The sequence below is a fragment of the Rana temporaria genome, chromosome 4 (assembly GCF_905171775.1).
Source record: "Rana temporaria chromosome 4, aRanTem1.1, whole genome shotgun sequence".
NCBI classification, from domain to species: Eukaryota; Metazoa; Chordata; class Amphibia; order Anura; family Ranidae; genus Rana; species Rana temporaria.
The window spans coordinates 381210789-381232822 of NC_053492.1; the positions used below are offsets into that span (position 1 = coordinate 381210789).

The window sequence follows — 22034 nt, forward strand, 5'->3', positions numbered from 1 at the left end:
GTCTCAAGAAATTAGATAGGCTATCAGTACACCAGGTGTGATCAATTTTCAGGAGATGGGCACCAAAGCTTGGTGATTTCGGTTATTTTTGCCAAAGAGATGTAGCAATATAAATTTGGGCCAAAATTTATGAAGAAAAATTACAACATTTGCAAAATGTTATAAACAAAGAAAAGTGCATATTTTTTTTTTTTTTTTAACAACATTTTCTGTCTTTTTATTTATAATCACAAAAAAAAAAGGAAAGAAAAAAAAAACAGTGGTGATTAAATACCACCAAAGCTCTGTGTGAGAAAAAATAAATAAATAAATAAATTTCATATGGGTACAATGTTGCATGACTGAGCAATTGTCATTCAAAATGTGAGAGCACTGAAAGCTAAAAATTGGTCTGGTTAGGAAGGGGATTTAAGTGCCCAGTGGGTAAGTGGTTAAACACACAGCCCCATGTAATCCAAAGCCAAGTTTTGAAGGCAAGACAACCTAACTACTTGTGGGTTTTTGGAGAAACTACGATTCTGAATTATGTGTATCCATTTGCTCTTCAGGAAGTCATGCGGTTGACGAACCCAGCCAGTTTGTATTAATGACCTGCATGCATCCATATTGCAAGTCAGCATGCACATATTTAGGATCATCAATTGCCAGAAATAATCAGATTTGCTCCTCTCTGGCTAGGCTTGCTAAATTACAGGATCCCTAAAGGGTTTGAACCTAATGTATAGTTATAATGCCTCAATAACCAGGGTAAAAAGTCAAGCGTATCTAGTGACTGCTCAATATTACTACTTGTTAAGCTCAAACTAGAGCTTTTGAGGTTTCCAATCTGAGAGGGCAGCCTGAACTCTCACTAGACCGTTATGCTGGAAAAAAAAAAACCTAAGCAGTATATGTGCCTTTTTATCAAGTGTTTGCCATGTGTTAGCACCCAAGATCCTATATCCAATTAGCTGGATCTGTACAATTTGACAACCACAAATAAATAATAAAAAAATAAAACTCAAGACAGCTTAGTATTTAAAATGTATCACTTTAGTTATGGTTTTAAAAGTTATCGTTGACTTTCAAGCAGCAGAAATTGATAGAATTGATTGACTGAAAAAAATCAAATAAAGAAAAAAAGATGGTTCCATTGAGTCCATATATAAAAGCCCTTGATTTCACAACATTCACACCTCTTAAAACTCCTGTGGTCATATTTTGTCACAGTGTAATGCTTCTGGGCTTTAAGCAGCTTTGAGGTTTCACTATATCTACAACAGCTCCCACAAATGCAAGGTAAGCACAGCACAGTACTTGCAGTTGACAACACCGTATTCAAAAAGTCAAACATACAAGAATAAAAAAATTCAATGACATACAAACATGGTCTACCAATACATCACATATGGATTCGTCTGTGTGACCATTAACTCCCAAAACTAGTTGTAAAGAAAGTTAACAAGTGAATTACAGAGAAAAGGCCAACATTTAAAAAGGGAATAATATTTAACATTTGCAGCACATGGGTATTATTCAGTGCATGTGTATAGTTCCTTTCTTCCCAAGCTCATTGGTATGAGGTATATATTTATATATGCATTTGTATTTTTTGTTAAAATGTTGAATAAAAAAAGCAAACTTTACAAAAATGATGTATTCATCAAGTCCCAGGACAGTAAGAAAGATTAATTAAATTCCAATCTGTGTTTTTATTTAGTTTATAAATATGAAAAAGTGTCATGTAATTGAGATTTTAAGATAATTTTGTTGCGTAGCACCATTTTCAAAGGTTTTGTACAATATGAATACACGTAGTTTATCCTTCTTTACTGTTTTTTCCTCTTTTAACTCCTTTTTTTGGCGTGGGAGGAACATTCTGACAGCAGTCACATATCCAGGGACCTTTAAAATGAAAACAAGAATGTTAATTTATTAAAAAATATATAATAATCAAAAGCAGTGTTCTTATATACACATATTCGTAATCAAAAAACTGTCACCAGTTCTCTGCTCAGGGAGAACTGAGAACCAAGTGATCGGCGGTGTTTGATCACTTGGTTCTCAGTCCAAGACCCCTTTCACACTGAGGCGGTTTTCAAGCGTTTTAGCAGTAGAAATGGCCTCTAAATAGCACCTGAAAACCACCTCCCATTCATTTCAGCACGCTTGTGGGAAGTTAGGAAAAGTCCTGCAAGCAGCATCTTTGGGGCAGTTTGGGAGCGCTGTATTTAGTGCTCCCAAAACGCCCTGCCCATTGAAAATGAATGGGTAGCTTTTCTTTAGGCTGCATTCACACCTAAGCGACAAAACGCCCGACGCGGGACGCTTCTGTCGCTAGAGGGGAGAATTCCCATTGCCGTCTATGGAGATGGTTCACATCTCATAGACGCGCAACGCCTGTCGCCTGAAAAAAAGTCCCGGACCCTTTTTTTCACGCGACAGGCGCGTTTTCCCATAGACAGCAATGGGAATACTTTAGAAAAAAAAAAGATACATTTGTAATCGCGGCAAATCTGCCGCTACACGCGTACGCGGCTGTCGCTTAGGTGTGAATGCAGCCTTAGGGTTAAAAGCCCCCGGCTAGCAGCTGGAGCGTGCTGCTTAAACAGCGGTAAAGTGCCTCTAAACAGAGCGCTTTAGCGCCAACACCGATCCTGCTGGAAGGGGCCTTAGAGCCGGTGCGATTACAGATGCAGCATCAAACTGATGCTGCATCCATCTAGGCAAGTAGGGACTATAAGTAGAAAAAAAGGCAAAAAAAAAATTAAAACAAAAGACAATTCTCATACTTCTCTTTTAAGCTAACCTGGCTACTGCTCCCTTATTTTAATTACTATATATATATATATATATATATATATATATATATATATATATATATATATATATATATATATATATATATATATATATATATATATATATATATACTGTCAAACGATTAAAATTTTTAATCGCGATTAATCGCATTAATGTCATAGTTAACTCACGATTAATCGCTCTAATTTATGACGAATTTCCCCACAAATATCGCACAATTCTGCAAGTGATTATAATTTATTATCGCTGTTTTCTAGCTGATCTAAAACCATTTTTGACATAAAGGGACACTTTTGGACAATCTACAGTTTTTCAGGCAGTAAGAATAGTTTTTATTTTATAAAAGAACATGTAGGACACTGGGCAGACCACTAGGGACAAGGGGGGTGTGTATTTTTTACATACATTACAGTATACTGTGTGTCGTAACGTCGCAGGGAACGGAGCTCGGCGGCACACAGGCACTGTGAATCGAGCGAGGAGGACCCGCCGAGCGAGGAGGACCCGCCAAGCAAGGAGGACCCGCCAAGCAAGGAGGACCCGCCAAGCAAGGAGGACCCGCCAAGCAAGGAGGACCCGCCAAGCAAGGAGGACCCGCCAAGCAAGGAGGACCCGCCAAGCAAGGAGGACCCGCCAAGCAAGGAGGACCCGCCAAGCAAGGAGGACCCGCCAAGCAAGGAGGACCCGCTCGATCACACAGCGGGGTGGCATCGCTGGATCCAGGGACAAGGTGAGTAACTTGCCTGTGAATCCAGCGAGAAGGTAAGCCGCGCCGCTGCACACTCTGCATGTCCACCCCGAGGCTCCTGCGTTAATCGCGCGATAAAAATATTGACGGCGTTAACATGGGTTTGCGTTAACGCCATTAATATCGCGTTTAACGCACAGCCATATATATATATATATATATATATATATATATATATATATATATATATATATATATATATATATATATATATATTATATATATATATATATATATATATATATAAAAACATTGCTAAATTAATTTAATACTTCAGTCCCCAAAGCTTCCTAAAAAGAGAATACATTTTTAAATTGTGAACCCTATATCACACACCATGCCTCCATGTAATGACCCCTAAACAGTAGGCACCCTAGACTAATAAGGACTGCAGCCTATACAGAGTTGGATGCTCCTCCATACCCACTACCAAGCTTGATGTTCTGCATACATGTGGCCACAGACCTACCAGAAAGGGATGGCAAAGGTTTTATTGAGAAAACAAAATCAGTATGCTGGCAGCCCACTGGAGATTAGGACAAAGCCAAGACCCACATGAACCCTGTGACCCCCTGCAGGGGCCTATTGATATGAGGAGTTTAGTTGGCACTATAGTTGGCATGGGGAGGGTGAGGGGGAGCAGTCAGGCTCATGTTTTAGGTCCCATTCACACTTTGACGTTACTTGAAGCAATGCCCGTGTAATCGTAAGGTCTATGGACCTGAAGTCGCATCAAAGTCGGACCAAAATCATGAGGTACGCAGGACAAGTCGCCCGAGTGTGAATGGGGCGTTATAAAAAAAAAACAAAAGTATGGTTACCTTTTAATCTTAGCTTCTCTTAAGCAAGCAATATATAATTATCAGTGATCTATTGCTGAAGATGTGACAATTGGATCAGGTCCTTCCTACCTGTTCTACCCCTCCCTCTCCCATTGAAAAAAGGAAAAAAGTGAAAATGTGGAAAAACAAAACCTACATAAAAACAGAATACCCCTCTTAACAAATATGAGAAATTACTATTACCGTTTCCTCAAAATACTGACCGACCCTTTCTCTTCAGTATTTGGAGTCATTGACTAAAAAAATGTGTGTGCTGATCTGCATGAACACCAAGCAACTAGTATTTTCAGGAGAGGTCATCAACTGCAGCCTCTGTTCTTCTCTTTTAAGCAACACAGAACCTGCAGTCACAAAGCTATGGAAATTTGTCCAGTGCATTTTTAAAATAAGTCAGCAATGTGAGCCCACATATTACTACCCTTCTTTTTAAAAGGGTCTGGATGCAGTTTTGCTGAAACCAAAAATAACGGCATTTACTAAAAGTGTACACAAATTTAGTAGTATAAAAGTAAAATTTCAGTACTAAATCACACCATACAATAATATGTGACATTGTATGCAACTGTCTGGGATGGGCAATGAACATTGTGCTGGGTTTTCCAGGAAATCCCCCTGCTGTCAAGCAACATATGTAATGCAAAAGATATACTCTGTGTATATAAAGGGTTGATAAAATGTATATAAAAGGTTGATAAAATGGAGCCAAAAACACATTTATGGACTGGGTATTACCCCACTTTCCCCCCCAATCATAAAATGTAGTAATCAACTCCTAGTAGCTCTGAACAGGATTGGGCCTCAAAAAGAATGTCTAAAATGATTTGGGGCAAGATGATTCCTAAAAGGTGCCATTTTCTTAAAGAGGAGGTCCAGCCCCCACCAAGAAAAAAAAAATAAAAGTCAGCAGGTACAAATACTGTAGCTGCCGACTTTAAGATCCCTTTTAAACTGGGGTGCTTTTCAGGCATTTTAGTGCTATAAATACAGCCTGTAAAGCACCTCTTAAGCCACCCCAGTGTCAAAGGGGCGGACAGGCAAAAAAGTCCTGCAAGCAGCGTCTTTGAGGTGGTGTCGAAGTGCGACAACACAGGCGCTATTAACCCTTTCTTCAGCCACTAGTGGGGTTAAAAACACCTTGCTAGTGGTCGAAAAAGTGCCGCTATAACCAACAGCAGCGCTTTACCGCTGACGCCTGGACCGCCCCAGTGTGAAAGGGGTCTTAATTTTAGGACACTCGCCTGTCCTGAGTTCCAGCAGTGTCTGCACTCCAGCCAATGTTTCCATTGGCTCTCAGGTGCTGGCGCCACCACTGTCTGTAAGGTTCCGGTTCCCTACTGCGCATGTGCAAAGTGCGCTGCCCTTTGTGAATGGCCCAGCAGCAGGGGAAGGATGAGAGGGGTTGAACTTACGGGGGAACTCACCGCAGCCAGGTCTCGCGGAAGTGGGGACGGATACCTGTCAAACCTCCTTTAGTTTGTTGGGATGTCTACACCAACTTTGCTCATATAGACTTTGCAATATTTGCCCTCTGCTCAAGTTCAGTTAAATTTGATGGTGACCATTTGTAGACTGCAGTCTTCAAGTCATTCAACCGATTTTCAATGGGGTTTAAGTCTGGGCTCTGACTAGGCCGTGCAAGGACATTCACCTTTTTCCTCCAAGCTGTGTGCTTTGGGTCATTGTCATGTTGGAAGGAAAACAGTCTTCCCATTGACAACTGTCTGGCAGAGGGCAGCAGATATTCCTCAAGAATCTGACGGTATTTTGACCCGTTTGTTTTTCCTTCTATCCTGACAAGTGCTCCAGTCCCTGCTGCAGAGAAACAGAACAGCATATTATCACCTCCATGCTTGACTGTAGGAATGGTGTTATTTGGATGGTGAACTGTATTGTATTTACACCAGACATATTGTTTGTTGTTGAGGCCAAAAAATCTATTTTAGTCTCATCTAACCAGATTATCTTTTTTCATGAGGTTTTAGAATCTTCAAGGTGCTTTTTGGCAAAGCTCAGTGGCAACTGCATGTGACCTTTGAGTGGCTTTTTTCTTGCAACCCTCCCATACAAGCCACATTTGTGGATAATTTATGATATTGTTGTCACCTGCACACAATGACCACTCTTTGCCAAAGTCCTGCAACCGCTTCAGATTCCAGTAGGCCTCTTGGTAGCCTCTGACCAGTTTCTTCCTGGTTCTTTCATCCAGTTTGAAGAGACGTCCTGATCCAGCAATACCTCCCACTTCAAAAAATACTTCACTTGTGCTTTTAGGCATTGATAAAAGCCTTTGATGTTTTTTGTATCCATCTCCTGACTTGTGCCTGTACACAGCTTTATCCCGGAGATCTTTTGAGAGTGCCTTGCCAACCATACTTAGTCAATTGCTTCAGTTGCACTACCAGGGACTGAAATGCCCCAGGAAAGCTCTTTTCATGCTGGAGCTAATCAAATGTCATTAGGAAGGTGATCAGCTACACCTGATTGAGTTTACAAGTCATTTTTAGGAGGGGGGTGATCCAGTTTTTGAAGTTTTTCTGACATGTTGGTGTTATATTTTTCACTTGAATGACTTTCCTAATGGGTTCAAAAGATGATTTCTGCAGGGCAGAGAGCCAAAATGTAAACCCCAAAGCAGCATATGGGTTGAAAAGCCTTGGTTTCACGAATTGCCTTTTTTTGACTCAGTAAGTTGGAACCCCCCGTCCTTCATGACCTGGGTTTCAACAGCAATGGCGTCTAAACCATGGCTGAGAACCTGAATGGAACAGGTGGCATTGAGACAGTAAGCCTGGCCTGTCAAGAGGCCTGGGGATGTCTCCTAAAAGTTTGAGTATAACAGTGTACCAGGGACTTTTGAGCCAGTTTAGTGCAATGAGTCATTGATTTATTCTCCCCTATTTTGCAGAGCAGGCCAGGAACAATCTGCACTGGAGAAATGGGATATTAACCTGAAAAGAGGTCAGAGGATTACCAGGGCACCGAATCCTAGTGCTTGATCAATGGCACTGGCCACAAAAAAAAAAAAGTGGGGGGTAACTTGTTGAACCCAGACACCATGATGTCCACATTTCTGAAATAGTAGATTGAAAATGTCGGGAGATAGGTACTAGAGCTGCATGATACTGGCCAAAATGAGAATCACAATTTTTTTGCTTAGAATAAAGATCACGATTCTCACGGCGTAAAATCTTTTACAATTATACAAAATAAAATGGAGGCAACTTTACTGGTTCGTTTTTTTAAATTCATTTAAAAGTATTTTTTTCCCCAAAAAAAAGCATTTGAAAGACCGCTGCGCAAATACACTGCGACGTAAAATATTGCAACAACCGCCATTTTATTCTCTAAGGTCTCTACTAAAAATATATATATATAATGTTTGGGGGTTCCAAGTAATTTTCTAGCAAAAAAAAAGAGATTTTAACTTAAAAGGAGCTGTCAGAAAAAGGCTTGGTGTTTAACCACTTAACCCCCGGACCATATTGCTGGTCAAAGACCAGAGCACTTTTTGCGATTCGGCACTGTGTCGCTTTAACTGACAATTGCGCGGTCGTGCGATGTGGCTCCCAAACAAAATTGGCGTCCTTTTTTCCCCACAAATAGAGCTTTCTTTTGGTGGTATTTGATCACCTCTGCGGTTTTTAGTTTTTGCGCTGTAAACAAAAATATAGCGACAATTTCAAAAAAAATTATATTTTTTTAGTTTTTGCTATAATAAATATCCCCCAAAAATATATATATAAAAAAAAAAAAATGTTCCTCAGTTTAGGCCGATACGTATTCTTCTACATATGTTTCATAAAAAAATAAATCGCAATAAGCGTTTATTGATTGGTTTGCGCAAAAGTTATAGCGTTTACAAAATAGGGGGTATTTTTTGGCATTTTTATTAATATATATATATTTTTTTTTTTTTTACTAGTAATGGCGGCGATCAGCGATTTTTTTTTCAGTATTGCAACATTATGGCGGACACTTGACACATTTTTGGGCCCATTGGCATTTTTATAGCGATCAGTGCTATAAAAATGCATTGGATTACTATAAAAATGCCACTGGCAGTGAAGGGGTTAACACTAGGGGGTGGGGAAGGGGTTAAGTATGTTACCTGGGTGTGTTCTAACTGTGGGGGGGTGGACTGACTGGGGGAAATGACTGATCTCTGTTCATACATTGTATGAACAGAAGATCAGCTTTTCTTTCCCTGACAGGACCGGGAGCTGTGTGTTTACACACACACAGCTCCCGGTCCTCACTCTGTAACGAGCGATCGCGTGTGCCCGGCGGCAGTCTATTCCAGAAGTCTATTCCCTTGATGTAAAGTCAAATTGATACAATGTTTAGACTTAACATTCCACTGATAAAGAATGTTTTCAAAACTTGGCAGACTGCCCAGACTTTGACTTTGGGCTGAGAGGAAATTATTTGCATACCAAAGTGCAAAGAGAAAATTTTTTGCATACCCTGTGAAACCCTGTGTCAAGATCGCAATGGAAAAAAAATCACGACAACGATTCTTGATTAATCGTGCAGCTCTAATAGGTATCATTCCACCTAGTCCAGGTGGGGACAACTGAGGAAATCTGCCTGCCAGAATAGCAGGAGGCTGCTTGACAGTGGTTCTGAAACCATTAGAGAATGAGGTTGCCCGACTCCTAGCACTCCCTAATGTCTGATAGGCCATTTGTGTAGAACTGTCTGACTGCAACCTGATCGGGTGTCCCTGAAGGATGGGAATTGAGTGACTCGTATTTTTGCTCCAAGTTCCAGGACATTGATAGGGAGCCTTGTTTTCATTGGGGCCCAGTTCCTTCTATCATGAGAGATGGAATACTCCTCCCCAGCCTGTGAAGCTGACATCTTACCACCCTTCATCAGTATTGCAGAAAATACTTTCCACACATCCAAGGCTGGAGCTCCTTGCTTGACTGGAGAGAAACAAAAGAGCAAGAGTAATAACATGTTTGTTCAGGCCAACAGAATGTGTTGTAGAACCCTTAAGTGGAACTGAGTGAAAAGATTAGACTTGAATGAGACTACCAAAAAAGGGACAGGACCCTCATGAAGAATTTTACTGTGACATGTCTGATCTTAAGGTCTTAGCATTGGATTGTAAGGAGGAAAGTTTGTTTGCTGGAAGGAAATTTTTTGTCTGGGACATGTCTAGAATGGGGACCAGAGCTGGTAGATCTACTGATGAGGGTAGAGAAAGAGGGCACAGAAAAAGCCTGGTGCTTTTGAGCTCTAAACAGTGATGGTTTTATTAAGGCCGTTAGCTGTCATCATTGTAGAGAAATCTGCATTTGTCAGATAGGTTCCTTTTTGCGTTTCTGAGATATAGCTAGAATCAGATGCAGAGACTGATGTTAAAATAGGGTCTGGCTCTGGTGCAAGGAAACATCATCACTCTGGGCAGTTTGAGTGTCTTGTGAACCGTGTTTGAGTTTTGCTACGGGTTCCTTTTGCACGGTTACTACCGCTAAGGGTGTTGCCCTGTGGGGTATCCACTAAGTAGGGTGCAGAAATGGGGTAAGAGTGTCTGTAGAAAGCAACAGAAAACCAGACGTACATCATCCTGTAGAGAAGTCCTGGTGGAAAAAGGGTGGGAGGAAGTGCTATGGGAAACTTTTACTGCCAGTTATGAAAGTTGAATACTTTATAAGTGAATAAACTCAAAACACATTCCCTGCTTGTCTCACATCACACTTCAGTAAATCAGGCTCACGATTTCCAAAAATTGTGAAGTTACCATTCACATTTTCATGTATCCTGTGCATGGTACAAAGTTTGTTTACATAATTGTCATGTAATGTGTTTTATACGACTTTGCACACATCAGTAAACATACCTGATGGAAGAACACCAAGTCCGACACAAAAAGTATGATAGCCACGGTCACAGTGGTCACAGAACATCATATCCTCTTCATGGTGAGGCTGGCTACATATGATACATGTTTTGCACTCCATACATTGCCAGGGGTATTTTTTTATTACTGCAATCAATTCTGGTACCATATCCAAGCATGAAGGATGACCTAAAGAGATACAATATACAGAAAATAATCAACCATTATTCTTACTGCTGTCAAAGTAGTAATATGTAACCATATCACATGCAAAAAAGTTTTAACCCGTTTATCACTACACATTATGGGTTTCTGATAGAGAGCACAGCAGAATCTGCTTGTTTTCAGACTCCCTCTTATTGAAGCTACCTATGGTCCCCTCTGCAGTGAGGGAGTTACTACAGTGACTCATTCAACTGTGTACAAATTTCAGCTTAGGCTATGGATTCATAAAAAAGAAAAAAAAATAGTAAAAAATGTACCTAGAGCTCCATATACTGGATGAATATTGAAATGTAAAATATTTAGGCTTACACGACTGATTAGAAGAAAAAAAAAAAAAGTGCATCAGTCCCCTAGAAAAAAAAAATGTGCTGCTCTCTAGGCGTAGGAATGCTACAAAATCAGTGCAAGGGCATTCCATACCATCCTTTAAAAAGTACTCACAGAGTGATAAGCCAAGGACATGCAGCCAACTATTTTACTAGATAGCATCTGTGTCTACCATCAAACGAAATACGCAACATACAAGTCTTCTTTCTAATGGGCGCTGGCATCCATATTACATACAGGAGGAGTTTGTTATGGCGCCTGCATCAGTCTCCAGCTGCGCGAATGCAACCTATAGTAGTGGGTGCAGAGAGAGTAACTGCACAAACAACTGCATGTGAAAAATGTAAACACCAGCACAAACCGGGCGCTGGATTCAGATTTTCTTTAAGGGTCGCTGAAATTGGAACTGGGCAGTTCGGCAGCACATAAAGCGGAGCTCCACCCAAAAGGAGAAGCTCTGCTTATTTGCCTACCAAACCCCCCCCCCCCCCAACCCAACGCCACATCTGGCACCTTTCAGGGGGAGTTGGTAACTGGTTTTGACAGGTACCCGCTCCCAATTACAGCTGACTTTGCAGCAGCAAACTCATCCGGAAGTTCGGCCCCCTCCCTCTGCCACTGGGCCATTCACAGAGCGCCGCAGGGCTTCACTTCCAGTTTCCCTTAGTCGAGATGGCGGTGGCAGCAGCACCAGAGAGCCGACTGAAAAATTGGCTTGGGTGAAGACTGGATTCAGGGACAGGTAAGTGTCCTTATATTAAAAGTCAGCAGCTACAGTATGTGGAGCTGCTGGCAAAATAATTTCTGAAGGAGCCTGGAGCTCCGCTTTAACAAAAAAATGGGGAAAACCCTCAGGAATAGGGAAAGAACCCAGAGTTTAGAATCCACACAAACAAAACGTCCAAGAGGCCAAAAGGTAATTTAATGATAAAATAGATTTATAGCAGAATAAAAGCCAAAGCATTTCGGGGGCATTGGCTTTATTGAGGGTTAATGGCTAACCTCTGAAGGTTCAGCATCCAACTAACTCTTTCCAGGATCAGCACCATCAGACAGATATTTGATGTCAAGGTTTGAGAAAAATGCTCCTGGAGAATCAGGTCATCTAGATACCCGACTATAAGAATACTTTAGGTCTTTAACAAGCTAAGAAACAAAGCTGGCATCTTGGTCTGCCTCACGCCCCCCCCCCCCAACTCTACTCAGTGCCATGGCTTGCTGAGGTAATAGACCTGTATCCCACCCACTATGGGAGCGGTCCTCAGCTAGGAAGTGTGTCTGAGAAGACCAAAGATGACACATATGGCGCCACGCAAAACCTCCTGTATACCATCCCACCAGCTCTTTCTCTATTTCAGGTGCTGGTCCTTCAAGGAGCATGTCCTGCTTCATCCATCACAATACAAAGCCTGGGGTGGGTACACTCTGAATATATCAACCATGTCTCAAAGTGAAAGCAAAAGCTTCAGCTGCAGTCCCTGCCTATTGGCTACGCCCTACTGACACATTTTACCCCAATTGTGTTCAGTTGTGGAAGTCTTTGAAACTTTCTGAATACACGTGTATTTCAATCTGCCAGACTTAAGCCAGTGCCAGATGCCCCACACGCATTGAGCATCCAGGTCCCGCATTTCTCAAACACCACTACTGCTGTAAAGCACACATATTGGCAGTGAAGCACAGCCACCCCACAACAGATTAGCATATACTGGCTAGCACACAGGGGGCATCCAGGGATTACCAGAATTACACTCAACATTTGGTTGCAAAACTTCACACATCACGGTGGGCACACTCAAAAGTCACTTCCCCACAGGACATCACTACCCTGGACCTGTACAGCACCCTACCAGCAAGCCCGGATGGTCCAGTGCTGAACAGCAACCTTACAGACTGTCCCAACTTTCTATAGCGGGGTCCAGGTACCGTCTATCTAGGCCCCCAGCACCATAGGCAACTGATGTGAATAATGTCCTTCCCTTGCAGAGTAGGTAGGAAAAAGACCAGGTAAAAACATCCCAGAAAGGAATCTTCATAAGGACTTCAGAAGCATGCATCAGCTAAGGACATTAGCACAAAACTGAGACCTGTTGATGTGGGAAGAATTACACCTGGGTGGGAAAACCGGCTTTTTATTTTTGGGTGAAGAAAAGCTGTGCCAATGCTTAAATTGAATACTTGCCCTTTTCTCATAAGACATTTGGTAATATAAAAAGTTTTTGTTAAATAATGCTGTCTTTAACACTTTTTTTGTTAGAAATTATTAGGGTGGGCAGTTGTTAAAGGCCTATGTTGTCCATTTGTCCCAGAGACATGACAAGACCTAGAAATCTGCCCAAAGAATCAGAAAATACTTACTGTCATTCGAGATCCTCTCGAACCCTCTTTTGGGAACAACTACAACATTTTAGATTTACTTTCTGTATGGGTGATACTTGGCACTGCAGCATATCTGAGGAGATCTCTGCAATGGGAATTCACAGCAAAAAAAAAAACCTAAGAGGTTCTAACCTTCTTACACTACCCAAATGATGAAAAGCAGTTGTACTTTAACCACTTCAGCTCCGTAAAGGCTTTACCGACTTCCTGACCAGGCATTTTTTTTGTGACACGGCACTGCATCAATTTAACTGACAATTGCACGGTCGTGCGATGCTGTACCCAAATAAAATTGATGTCCACACACACACACACACACACACACACACACAGCTTTCTTTTGGTGGCATTAGATCGCTTCTACACTTTTTTTTTTGCTATAATACACACACACACACACAATATATATATATATATATATATATATATATATATATATATATATATATATATATATATATATATATATAAAAATTATATATTGATTGATTTGCACAAAAGTTATATAGAGTCTACAAACTAGGGGATAAATTTAGGGACTTTTTTTTTTACTGGTAATGGTGGCGATCTGCGATTTTAAGCGAAACTGCGACATTGCATCCGACAAATCTGACACGAGTGACACTTTTTGGGGACCAGTGACACGTGCTATAAAAATGCACCGATTACTGTATAAATGGCACTGGCAGGGAAGGGGTTAACACTAGGGGTGATCAAAGGGTTAAATGTTCCCCAGGGAGGAGCATATTGTGTGGGGCAGTGTCACACTGAAGGAAGAGAGATCTGTGAATCAGCTTGGCCGAGTCACAAGATCTCTTTCCCTTCCTGACACATCCGCTGTTTGCCTTGTTTACGAACGATTTGCGGTTTGCCGCGTTTGGCTCCCGCTGTGTCCAATTACAGCGGGAGAGGCGCGCCCCCTAAACCGAGTGCACAAAATCACGTAAAGGTATGCTATTTTGCGCACCCGGGCTGTCCTGCCGCGGTAAATGTACGTGTGGTGGTCTGAAAGTGGTTTAAGCTGGAACCAAATTTAAAAGAAACATTCATTCAAAAATAAAAAAAAATATACCCAAATATACAAACCTAAAAATGATTGTGAAGTTGATTTTTTTTTTAAAACCACAAACATATTTATATATTTACCTGCTCTGTGCAATGGTTTTGCACAGAACAGCCCTGATCCTCCTCTTCTCAGATCCCCCACTGGTGATCATGTGCCATCATAAGAAAAGCCTCTATAGACATACACAGCAAGGCTTGATTCCACCCTAGCTCCCTTTTCACAGGATTTAATTGACAGCAATAGGAGCCAATAGCTCCTGCTGCCTCCATGTTCAACGAGGAGATAAAGAAGCTTAGCTGCTCTCGGGCGCAGTGCTTAATTGAGATCGGGCTCAGGTAAGTATTTAGGGGGACTGGGAGGGAGATGAACATAGGAAAAGAGAATGGCATTAGGGTAAAAACCTTAAGCCTTTACGAACACTTTGACCACTTCCAGCCCAAGGCCATCATATGACGTCCTTGACTTTCAGTGGGAATATCTGAATGATGCCTGCAGCTACAGGCATCATTCAGATATCCTTGTTTTCAGCCGGCAAATCTGTGCACCATAAGAATGATCATAGCGGCAGTTCTGCCGCTTGATCGTTCTTACAGGCGACGGGAGGGGACACCCCCCTCCTGCCACCATCTGGTGCTTCTCCGGGCTCTCCCGTGCAATCAGGGACCCGGAGAAAGAATCCGCTGCCGCCAAATGACGACCGCAGAGATGTTTGGTGACCAGATGGTTGCCAGTCATCTCTATGACCCTCGGAGGCCTGGGTGTGACGTTATGACATCACGTCCGAGCCACGGATGTAAACAAAGATCGTGGCTGGCAAGCATGAGATCATTGACTTTTTTTCACAATCTCATGCTTTCCAGCCTGGAGAGATGCGGGGTCTTATTGACTTTGCATCTCTCCATAAAGAGGACCTGTCACAAACCATTCCTATTACAATTTTTGTTGTAACAAAAATTGTTACGTAAATACCGTGCAAGATAAAAAGTTGCAACGACTGCCATTTTATTCCCTAGGGTGTCTGCTAAAAAACATATATAATATTTGAGGGTTCTGAGTAATTTTCTACCAAAATAAATAATGATTTTTACATGTAGGGAGTGGAGTGCCAGAATAGGCCTGGTATGGAAGTGGTTAAATTAAGAAGGTCTCAAAAAGCAGGTCTACTCACAGCAAAGAGTATATTCTGAACTAAAAGGGGAAGCTGGGTATGCCTGATCACAAAGGCAAAATACATTTTTGTGTCCAAAATAAGCACATCAATTTTAACAGCCCTTGATTTACAAGAAATCTTTAGGCAATTGCTCACAAACTTTTCTGATTCGCCTAACCAATACCAGTAACACTGAAAGGATTGTTAACATAAAAAAAGATTAAAGTGTATCCAAACCCAAGAACATAAATGCATATATTGCATCTTGCAATGCTTTAGCTAGGAAAAAAGCAGCATAGTCACCCTAGAGGAGGAGGAAGTGTTTTAGGATTACAGAACTCCTCATCTCCATAACATGGGGGGTAATTTGTAGATCAGAGAGAAAACTGTGAACAATGCCAACATAATAGTCAGCAGAGGAAAACAGCAAAGATTATTGGCTCACTAGACTTTTAGCACCATCAACCGGTATTTTATTTGCAATTACTGAAAAGATAAAACACTTTAACCATATATGTAACAGACCAAAAAGGAAGCAAAAACAAGAAAAATTGTGAGGGTTTATATGCATTTAAAAATCTGCGAAATTAATAACTTACCACTATTCTCACACTGGGAGCAGTGTATAAGCTTCTCGGCTCTTCCCTTCTTGTTGACATCCTTACCCTTCAGACAAATTCCACAAACAGCATTTGGGACGGACTTTGGCTAGAAGGGTAGAAAAGGGCAGCAATGTCATGTCATAAGAACCCAATGTGTGGGCTCATTCAAAAAAAATTCTAACATGCATCTAGCAAGGCCGACAAAAAGTAATGAAAATTGAAACATTGATACATGTTACCGAAACCTAGACCCGACCTCAAATAAAAAAAAACAAACAAACACAAGAAGAAATCAAAACCACCATTCAGCCTCCATGTTTGCTGTACCATTAAACATTTGGTTATTGGCAACTGCATTTACCATTAGCTGTGGAAAATAAATTGCTTGCAGCAGATATTAAAAACCATAACACAAGAAACCTCATAAAGCTTTTCAAAGCCCAGATACCATCATGGCCAAGATTAAGAATAACTTTGCCTGCGAGTTAGAGCTGCACAATTAATCGTCAAGAATCGTTATCGCAATCTTTTTCCCGTTGCAATTCTTGACACAGGGTTCCGCAATCTTTGACATGAAAATAATTTTCTCTCTGCACTTCGGTATGCAAAGAATTTCCTGTCTGCTCTCAGCCAAAAGTCAAAGTCTGGGCAATCTGCCAAGTCTGGGCAATCTGCCAAGTCTGGGCAATCTGCCAAGTTTTAAAAACATTCTTTATCAGTGGAAAGTTAAATATAAACATTGTATCATTTCATAGGAATAAACTTCTGTATGTAAATTAGGGAAGTTTAACCACTTAAACACTAAACCTTTTTCTGACAGCTCTTTTCAAGTTAAAATCACTATTTTTTTTTGCTAGAAAATTACTTAGAACCCCCAAACATTATATATTTTTTTAGTAGAGACCCTAGAGCAGGGATATGCAATTAGCGGACCTCCAGCTGTTGCCAAACTACAAGTCCCATGAGGCATAGCGAGACTCTGACAGCATCAAGCATGACACCCAGAGGCAGAGGCATGATGGGACTTGTAGTTTGGCAACAGCTGGAGGTCCGCTAATTGCATATCCCTGCCCTAGAGAATAAAATGGCGGTTGTTGCAATATTTTATGTTGCACTGTATTTGCGCAGCAGTCTTTTTAAATGCTATTTTTTTGGAAAAAATTACTTTAATGAATTAAAAAAAAAATAGCCAGTAAAGTTGGCCCATTTTTTTTTTTTTTTTTTTGTATAAATGTAAAAGATTTTACGCCGTGAGAATCGTGAGAGAATCGTGATCTTCATTCCAAGCAAAAAAATCGTGATTCTCTATTTGGCCAGAATCGTGCAGCTCTACTGCGAGTCCATTTTAGCCATAAAAGTTGAAATCCTCCATCAAGGCTTGTCCACAACAGCCATGGCATTGACACAACTGCTGGTGTATCGTGCAATCTGGCCAGACTAGCATTGTACTGTCTACTTTTAACAAACTTTATGGAAATGTCAGTGCCATTTCATAGAGCTCTATAAGCCGGGGGGTATTGTCCCACACTGCACTGGATAAAAGTACTGCATGCGGTCTTTTTTACCAGCGCACACAGTCTGTACACCACCGCCATGCAAGGGTGTGAACCAGCTGCATAACCTAAAAAAAGACACCCATTGTACCACATCTATCATTTCTAAACCAACCCTGATAGAACATTTCTGCTGCTGAAAAAAAAAAAAAAAAAAAGAAGAAGTACTACCACAAGGCCGATACATTTCCCATTAAAACCAATAACCATTTTTTTAAGATAAGCATAGGCAGCTTTAAAAAGGGAAGAACGCCCTGTTATTTATCTTAAGACATAACCAGAATATTGTAAAAAAATAAATTTAAATAAAAAAATAATGGTCGATTATTGGTTTCCCTGAGGTGTTCAATCCCAAAATTATGAACGTTGTACATTTGTTCTATATAGGATTGTACATGTCTTTAGCCCGCTTAGGGGTCCTATATGGATTTAAAAAAAATCTCTCTCTATCCATCTCTTTATGGGGAGGTTATCGGCCTCATGGTGTAACCTTAAAATCGGATGCTGTAGAGCAGTGGTCTCCAAACTGCAGCCCGAGGGCCCTTTGCTTGCCTTTATCTGGCCCTCAGGGCAGTGTTCCCTTCACTTGTACAAGACACTATCACCCACTGACACCAACAATAGGGCACCATTCCTCCCACTGACACAAATGATGGGGTGCGATTCCTCCCACCACCATTGACGGGACACCATTACCCCCACTGACACCAACAATGGTGTACTATTCCTCCCACTGACACCAATGATGGGGTGCGATTCCTCCCACCACCATTGACGGGACACCATTCCTCCCACTGACACCAAGGATGGGGTACCATTCCTCCCACTGACACCAAGGATGGGGTACCATTCCTCCCACTGACACCAACCATTAGGCATTATTCCTCCCACCGACACTGATGTCCGTCCCCAATAAAGTCTGAAGAACAGTAAACTGGCCCTTTGTTTAGAAAGTTTAGAGACTCCTGCTGTAGAGCAACAGACATGTTTCTCTGTTTGAGGGTTGGCTGTAATCCGGCCGCACTGAAGACAACCTTGTTTTTCAGTGGAGGTACATGACACTGTGCTGTAATACCCACCCAATACAGTCCCACCAAGCCTGGTGTGAATGGACCCTCGGTTCCATTTTGAAAAAAAAATTGCCTTGTAAAAGGGGTGCTATACTGTATATTTACAAATGACAAGTCAGTGTTTTGTATTAAGTTATACTTGTACTGCTCAACTGTACATGGAACGATCCAGTCTCTATTCTTTGAGCAAGAGGCAACTAAATGCTTTAGTATGAATACGAAAGTGTGCTTTAAAATCGCTCTATCCTGCAAGTCAAGAAAGTGACGCATGTATAAATGCTTTGGTGACCATATAGATAAATTTACCAATACAGTATAAAAATAAGACAATATGTTCAGTGAGCAATTATACCATTATTAGACCAACATAGGCAATGTTTTATCGGTTAAGAACAGTTTTCATTTTTGACAATAAAAATTGTTTATAAATATATATGTGTTGAATTTTATTACTACAGGTAAACCCCAGGTCTTTCCGGTGGTATTCTTTAACTACATGGTTTCACCGTAGCTAAAAAGCTGAAAGCAAAAATTGTTCCTAAAGCCACCTTCTCAATCAAATAAGGCTGCAGCTATATAAACCTAACCTTACTGTTCCTGCCCTATCCTGACCACATTTTCTGCCTCCAAGGAGTCCGTGGCCACTGTAATAGTGCACATGTACTCACACCAAACCACTCACCTAGTGGAAGATTTCCCCTCTCGTGCTGATGACAACTTTAAAATGTTGAATTTCTCATCACTTCTGGCCCAGTGACCACGACCTGTGGCACTGAGCGTAGTTGATCAAGCAGCAGGGTTCATATGCATATACAGTACAGTAAAGAGGCAAAGCTAAAGCTCAAGACCAAAATGTGGGCTGAGAGAATGAGAAACAGTGGAACTTTAGCCAAAGAGCTAAATACAGAACTCCCTTTAAATATCTGCAAGTTAGTTTATTGGGCCACTCTTGTGATTTACAATCTCCTGACACACCACAAAGACAGAAGGTGAAACTAGTACTTTGATCTTAAAGCTCTTCTCTTCCCTGGGTAGGTAGTCTCCAGCCTCCTCACCCTATTGGAGACTGTGCTTCCTCACCCCTTCAGCAAACCATGACTTGCACCTCTAGTTCCTAATTCTTGAAACATGTCAGGGTGCCAACAATAGGCAAAAGGACTTTACTGGCTGGATTTGGCAATACCTTTCTTAGACTGGTTTCCGGTGGGGGTTATGGGAATTTGCTATAAAGATAGATGACAGGTAATTACACCAGGTGTATTAAAATACATCTTAACTATATCAACATCTTAGGGTCCATTCATACGCATGTTGCAGTGATGCACCATATGTATGTTAATTCATCTCCACTATGTGAAGACTGCAATGTTAGCCATTCAAATTTGAATGTACTACAGTGCTAAAATCTAAACTTAAACATGTTTACAAGAGACACTAGTGCAAAAAGAGATAGATCTAATCTTCTAAGCAGCAGGCTGGTGTTCGTACTTGGTCAAGTTGTACTGCTTTATCTGCATTAAAAGTGGACTGAGGTCAAGAACCTGGTTATGCTACATAAGCTGGCCATAGATAGGGAGAAATTCGAATAAAAATTCTTAGGAAAATAAAAATTTATAATATTAATGGGTAAAATTAACATTCATTTTCAACGGCAACAATGAGAAAATTTAAAGGAGTGAGATCGAAAAAAATCTTGAACAGTTTTAAGTTTGTGGTTGTCATTTGGTAAAGTCCATTTATTCCAAAATCAAACGCTAAAAGAAAATAGAAGGTTTTGAATATTAAAATGTTCTGGAGAATTTTTGTATACATTTTCCTAAGACTTTTCGTTTGAAATTCTATACATCTATGGCCAGCTTTAGCAAAGATGCTTGGATCACAAGAGTGGATTAGATGCTTGGATCACAAGAGTGGATTAGAACTACCGGTATGTTAGCATTAAGGCCACTTTCACACTGGAAAGATGCTTTACAAGCGCTATAGCACTAAAAATAGTACCTGTAAAGCGCCTCGGCTTTCACACTGGAGCGGTGCCGCTTGCAGGATGTTGAAGGAAAAAAAATAAATGCAAGCAGCATCGTTGAGACGCTTTAGGAGCGGTGTATTCACCGCTCCTAAAGCGCCCCTGCCCATTGCCATCGTTTTCAGCCAGAGGCGGGGGTTAAAAACATTCCGCTAGCAGCAGGAAAAAAGCACTGCTAAAAATAGCGCCACTTTACTGCCAATGCCCCAACACCCCAGTGTGAAAGTGCCCTAAAAACAGTTCACATCTGTTTATTTTCATAAATTTGTATTTAGCCTTTTAGTGATCATCATCATCATCTATAAATGGTATTTGGGTGAATATCAGTGGGTTCAACCAAACACTAGATGCACAAGTGAAGAGTTCTGCATATTAGGGTTCCCAGCCCCGCCCATTATGCAGCCTGCAAAAACGTTAAAAATGTAAAACAGAACATTCAGAACCAATGACTTTTCACAATGCATGCGATAGGGGAGCAGAACTTAAAAACACTGATGCAAAGATCTTCCCATTGAAACCATAGTCGCTAAAAGGTCGATACACTTTGTCTGTTAATCTTTAAAAGATGACAGAAGCTTTTATGACATTTTTGCCATTTATTTAAAAATAAAAGCATGGTAAACCTCTTATATACACAATAAAAACAGACATAAATGTGAAGTATTCACGTCTACAAAATAAATATAGCTGTATTAAATTGAACAATACATTACACAAGACAAATTTGTCTATAACAAGCAGTATTTACACTTCTAAAAATCTATCATCTCTGTAGAATATATTTTATCTGAAGAAGGAACCTTTGGCTTACTATGCTAACTGATAGGTGGACTTTTAAATACTGATCTCTGGTTCAAAGTGAAACATGTGAAATTCAAGAATAAACTTAAACCATTCAACAGTTGTACAATTCTGAGTTTAATATCTTGTGAAACACATTTCAAATATCAAACCTAACCTAAATCCAAAACCAGCAATGAATACATTTAAAAGTAAACCCGTCATAGTAGAAATATGGTGGCAGACGCTGGTTTCCCGTTTCTAAAAGGGTCTCATTATGCTAGTCAGCATGAGGACCAAAAGGCAAAGGTTCAAACCATAAAAATACAGAAAGGAGTGCCAGACCAAACATCGGATATAATTTGCATGGACTCAAAACGGTGACTTCACAGATCTATATCAGAACCAGTATAAAGCTCTCCCCGCATGGAAGAAAAACTTGACAGTAGTTGCCAGATCTGTAAAGTCGCCATTTTCTCTGAGTCCATCCAAGTTTTATCCTGTGTTGAGCCCTGACGAAGGGGGTGGTGTTCCCCCCAAAATGCATTTTTGCATTTTTTATCAGGATTTGGTCTGGCACTCCTTTCTGTAGTTTCAGCTACTGTTGGGTGCCCATCAA

At 40.8% G+C, this 22034-nt stretch overlaps 1 protein-coding gene across 3 annotated transcripts in view; it reads right to left on the minus strand.

Annotated features, from left to right (window-relative positions):
* Window positions 1-1010: 1010 nt before the first annotated feature.
* Window positions 1011-22034, minus strand: part of PHF10 (PHD finger protein 10) — a 57770-nt gene continuing 36746 nt past the window's right edge. For all 3 annotated transcript variants that reach the window (XM_040351042.1, XM_040351045.1, XM_040351044.1), the window contains 3 exons: window positions 15987-16095; window positions 10241-10429; window positions 1011-1884 (listed from right to left, as the gene is read on the minus strand). In XM_040351042.1, the coding sequence (XP_040206976.1) occupies window positions 1799-1884; window positions 10241-10429; window positions 15987-16095 (384 nt within the window). In that variant the 3' untranslated portion in view covers window positions 1011-1798. The remainder of the gene's footprint in view (window positions 1885-10240; window positions 10430-15986; window positions 16096-22034) is intronic.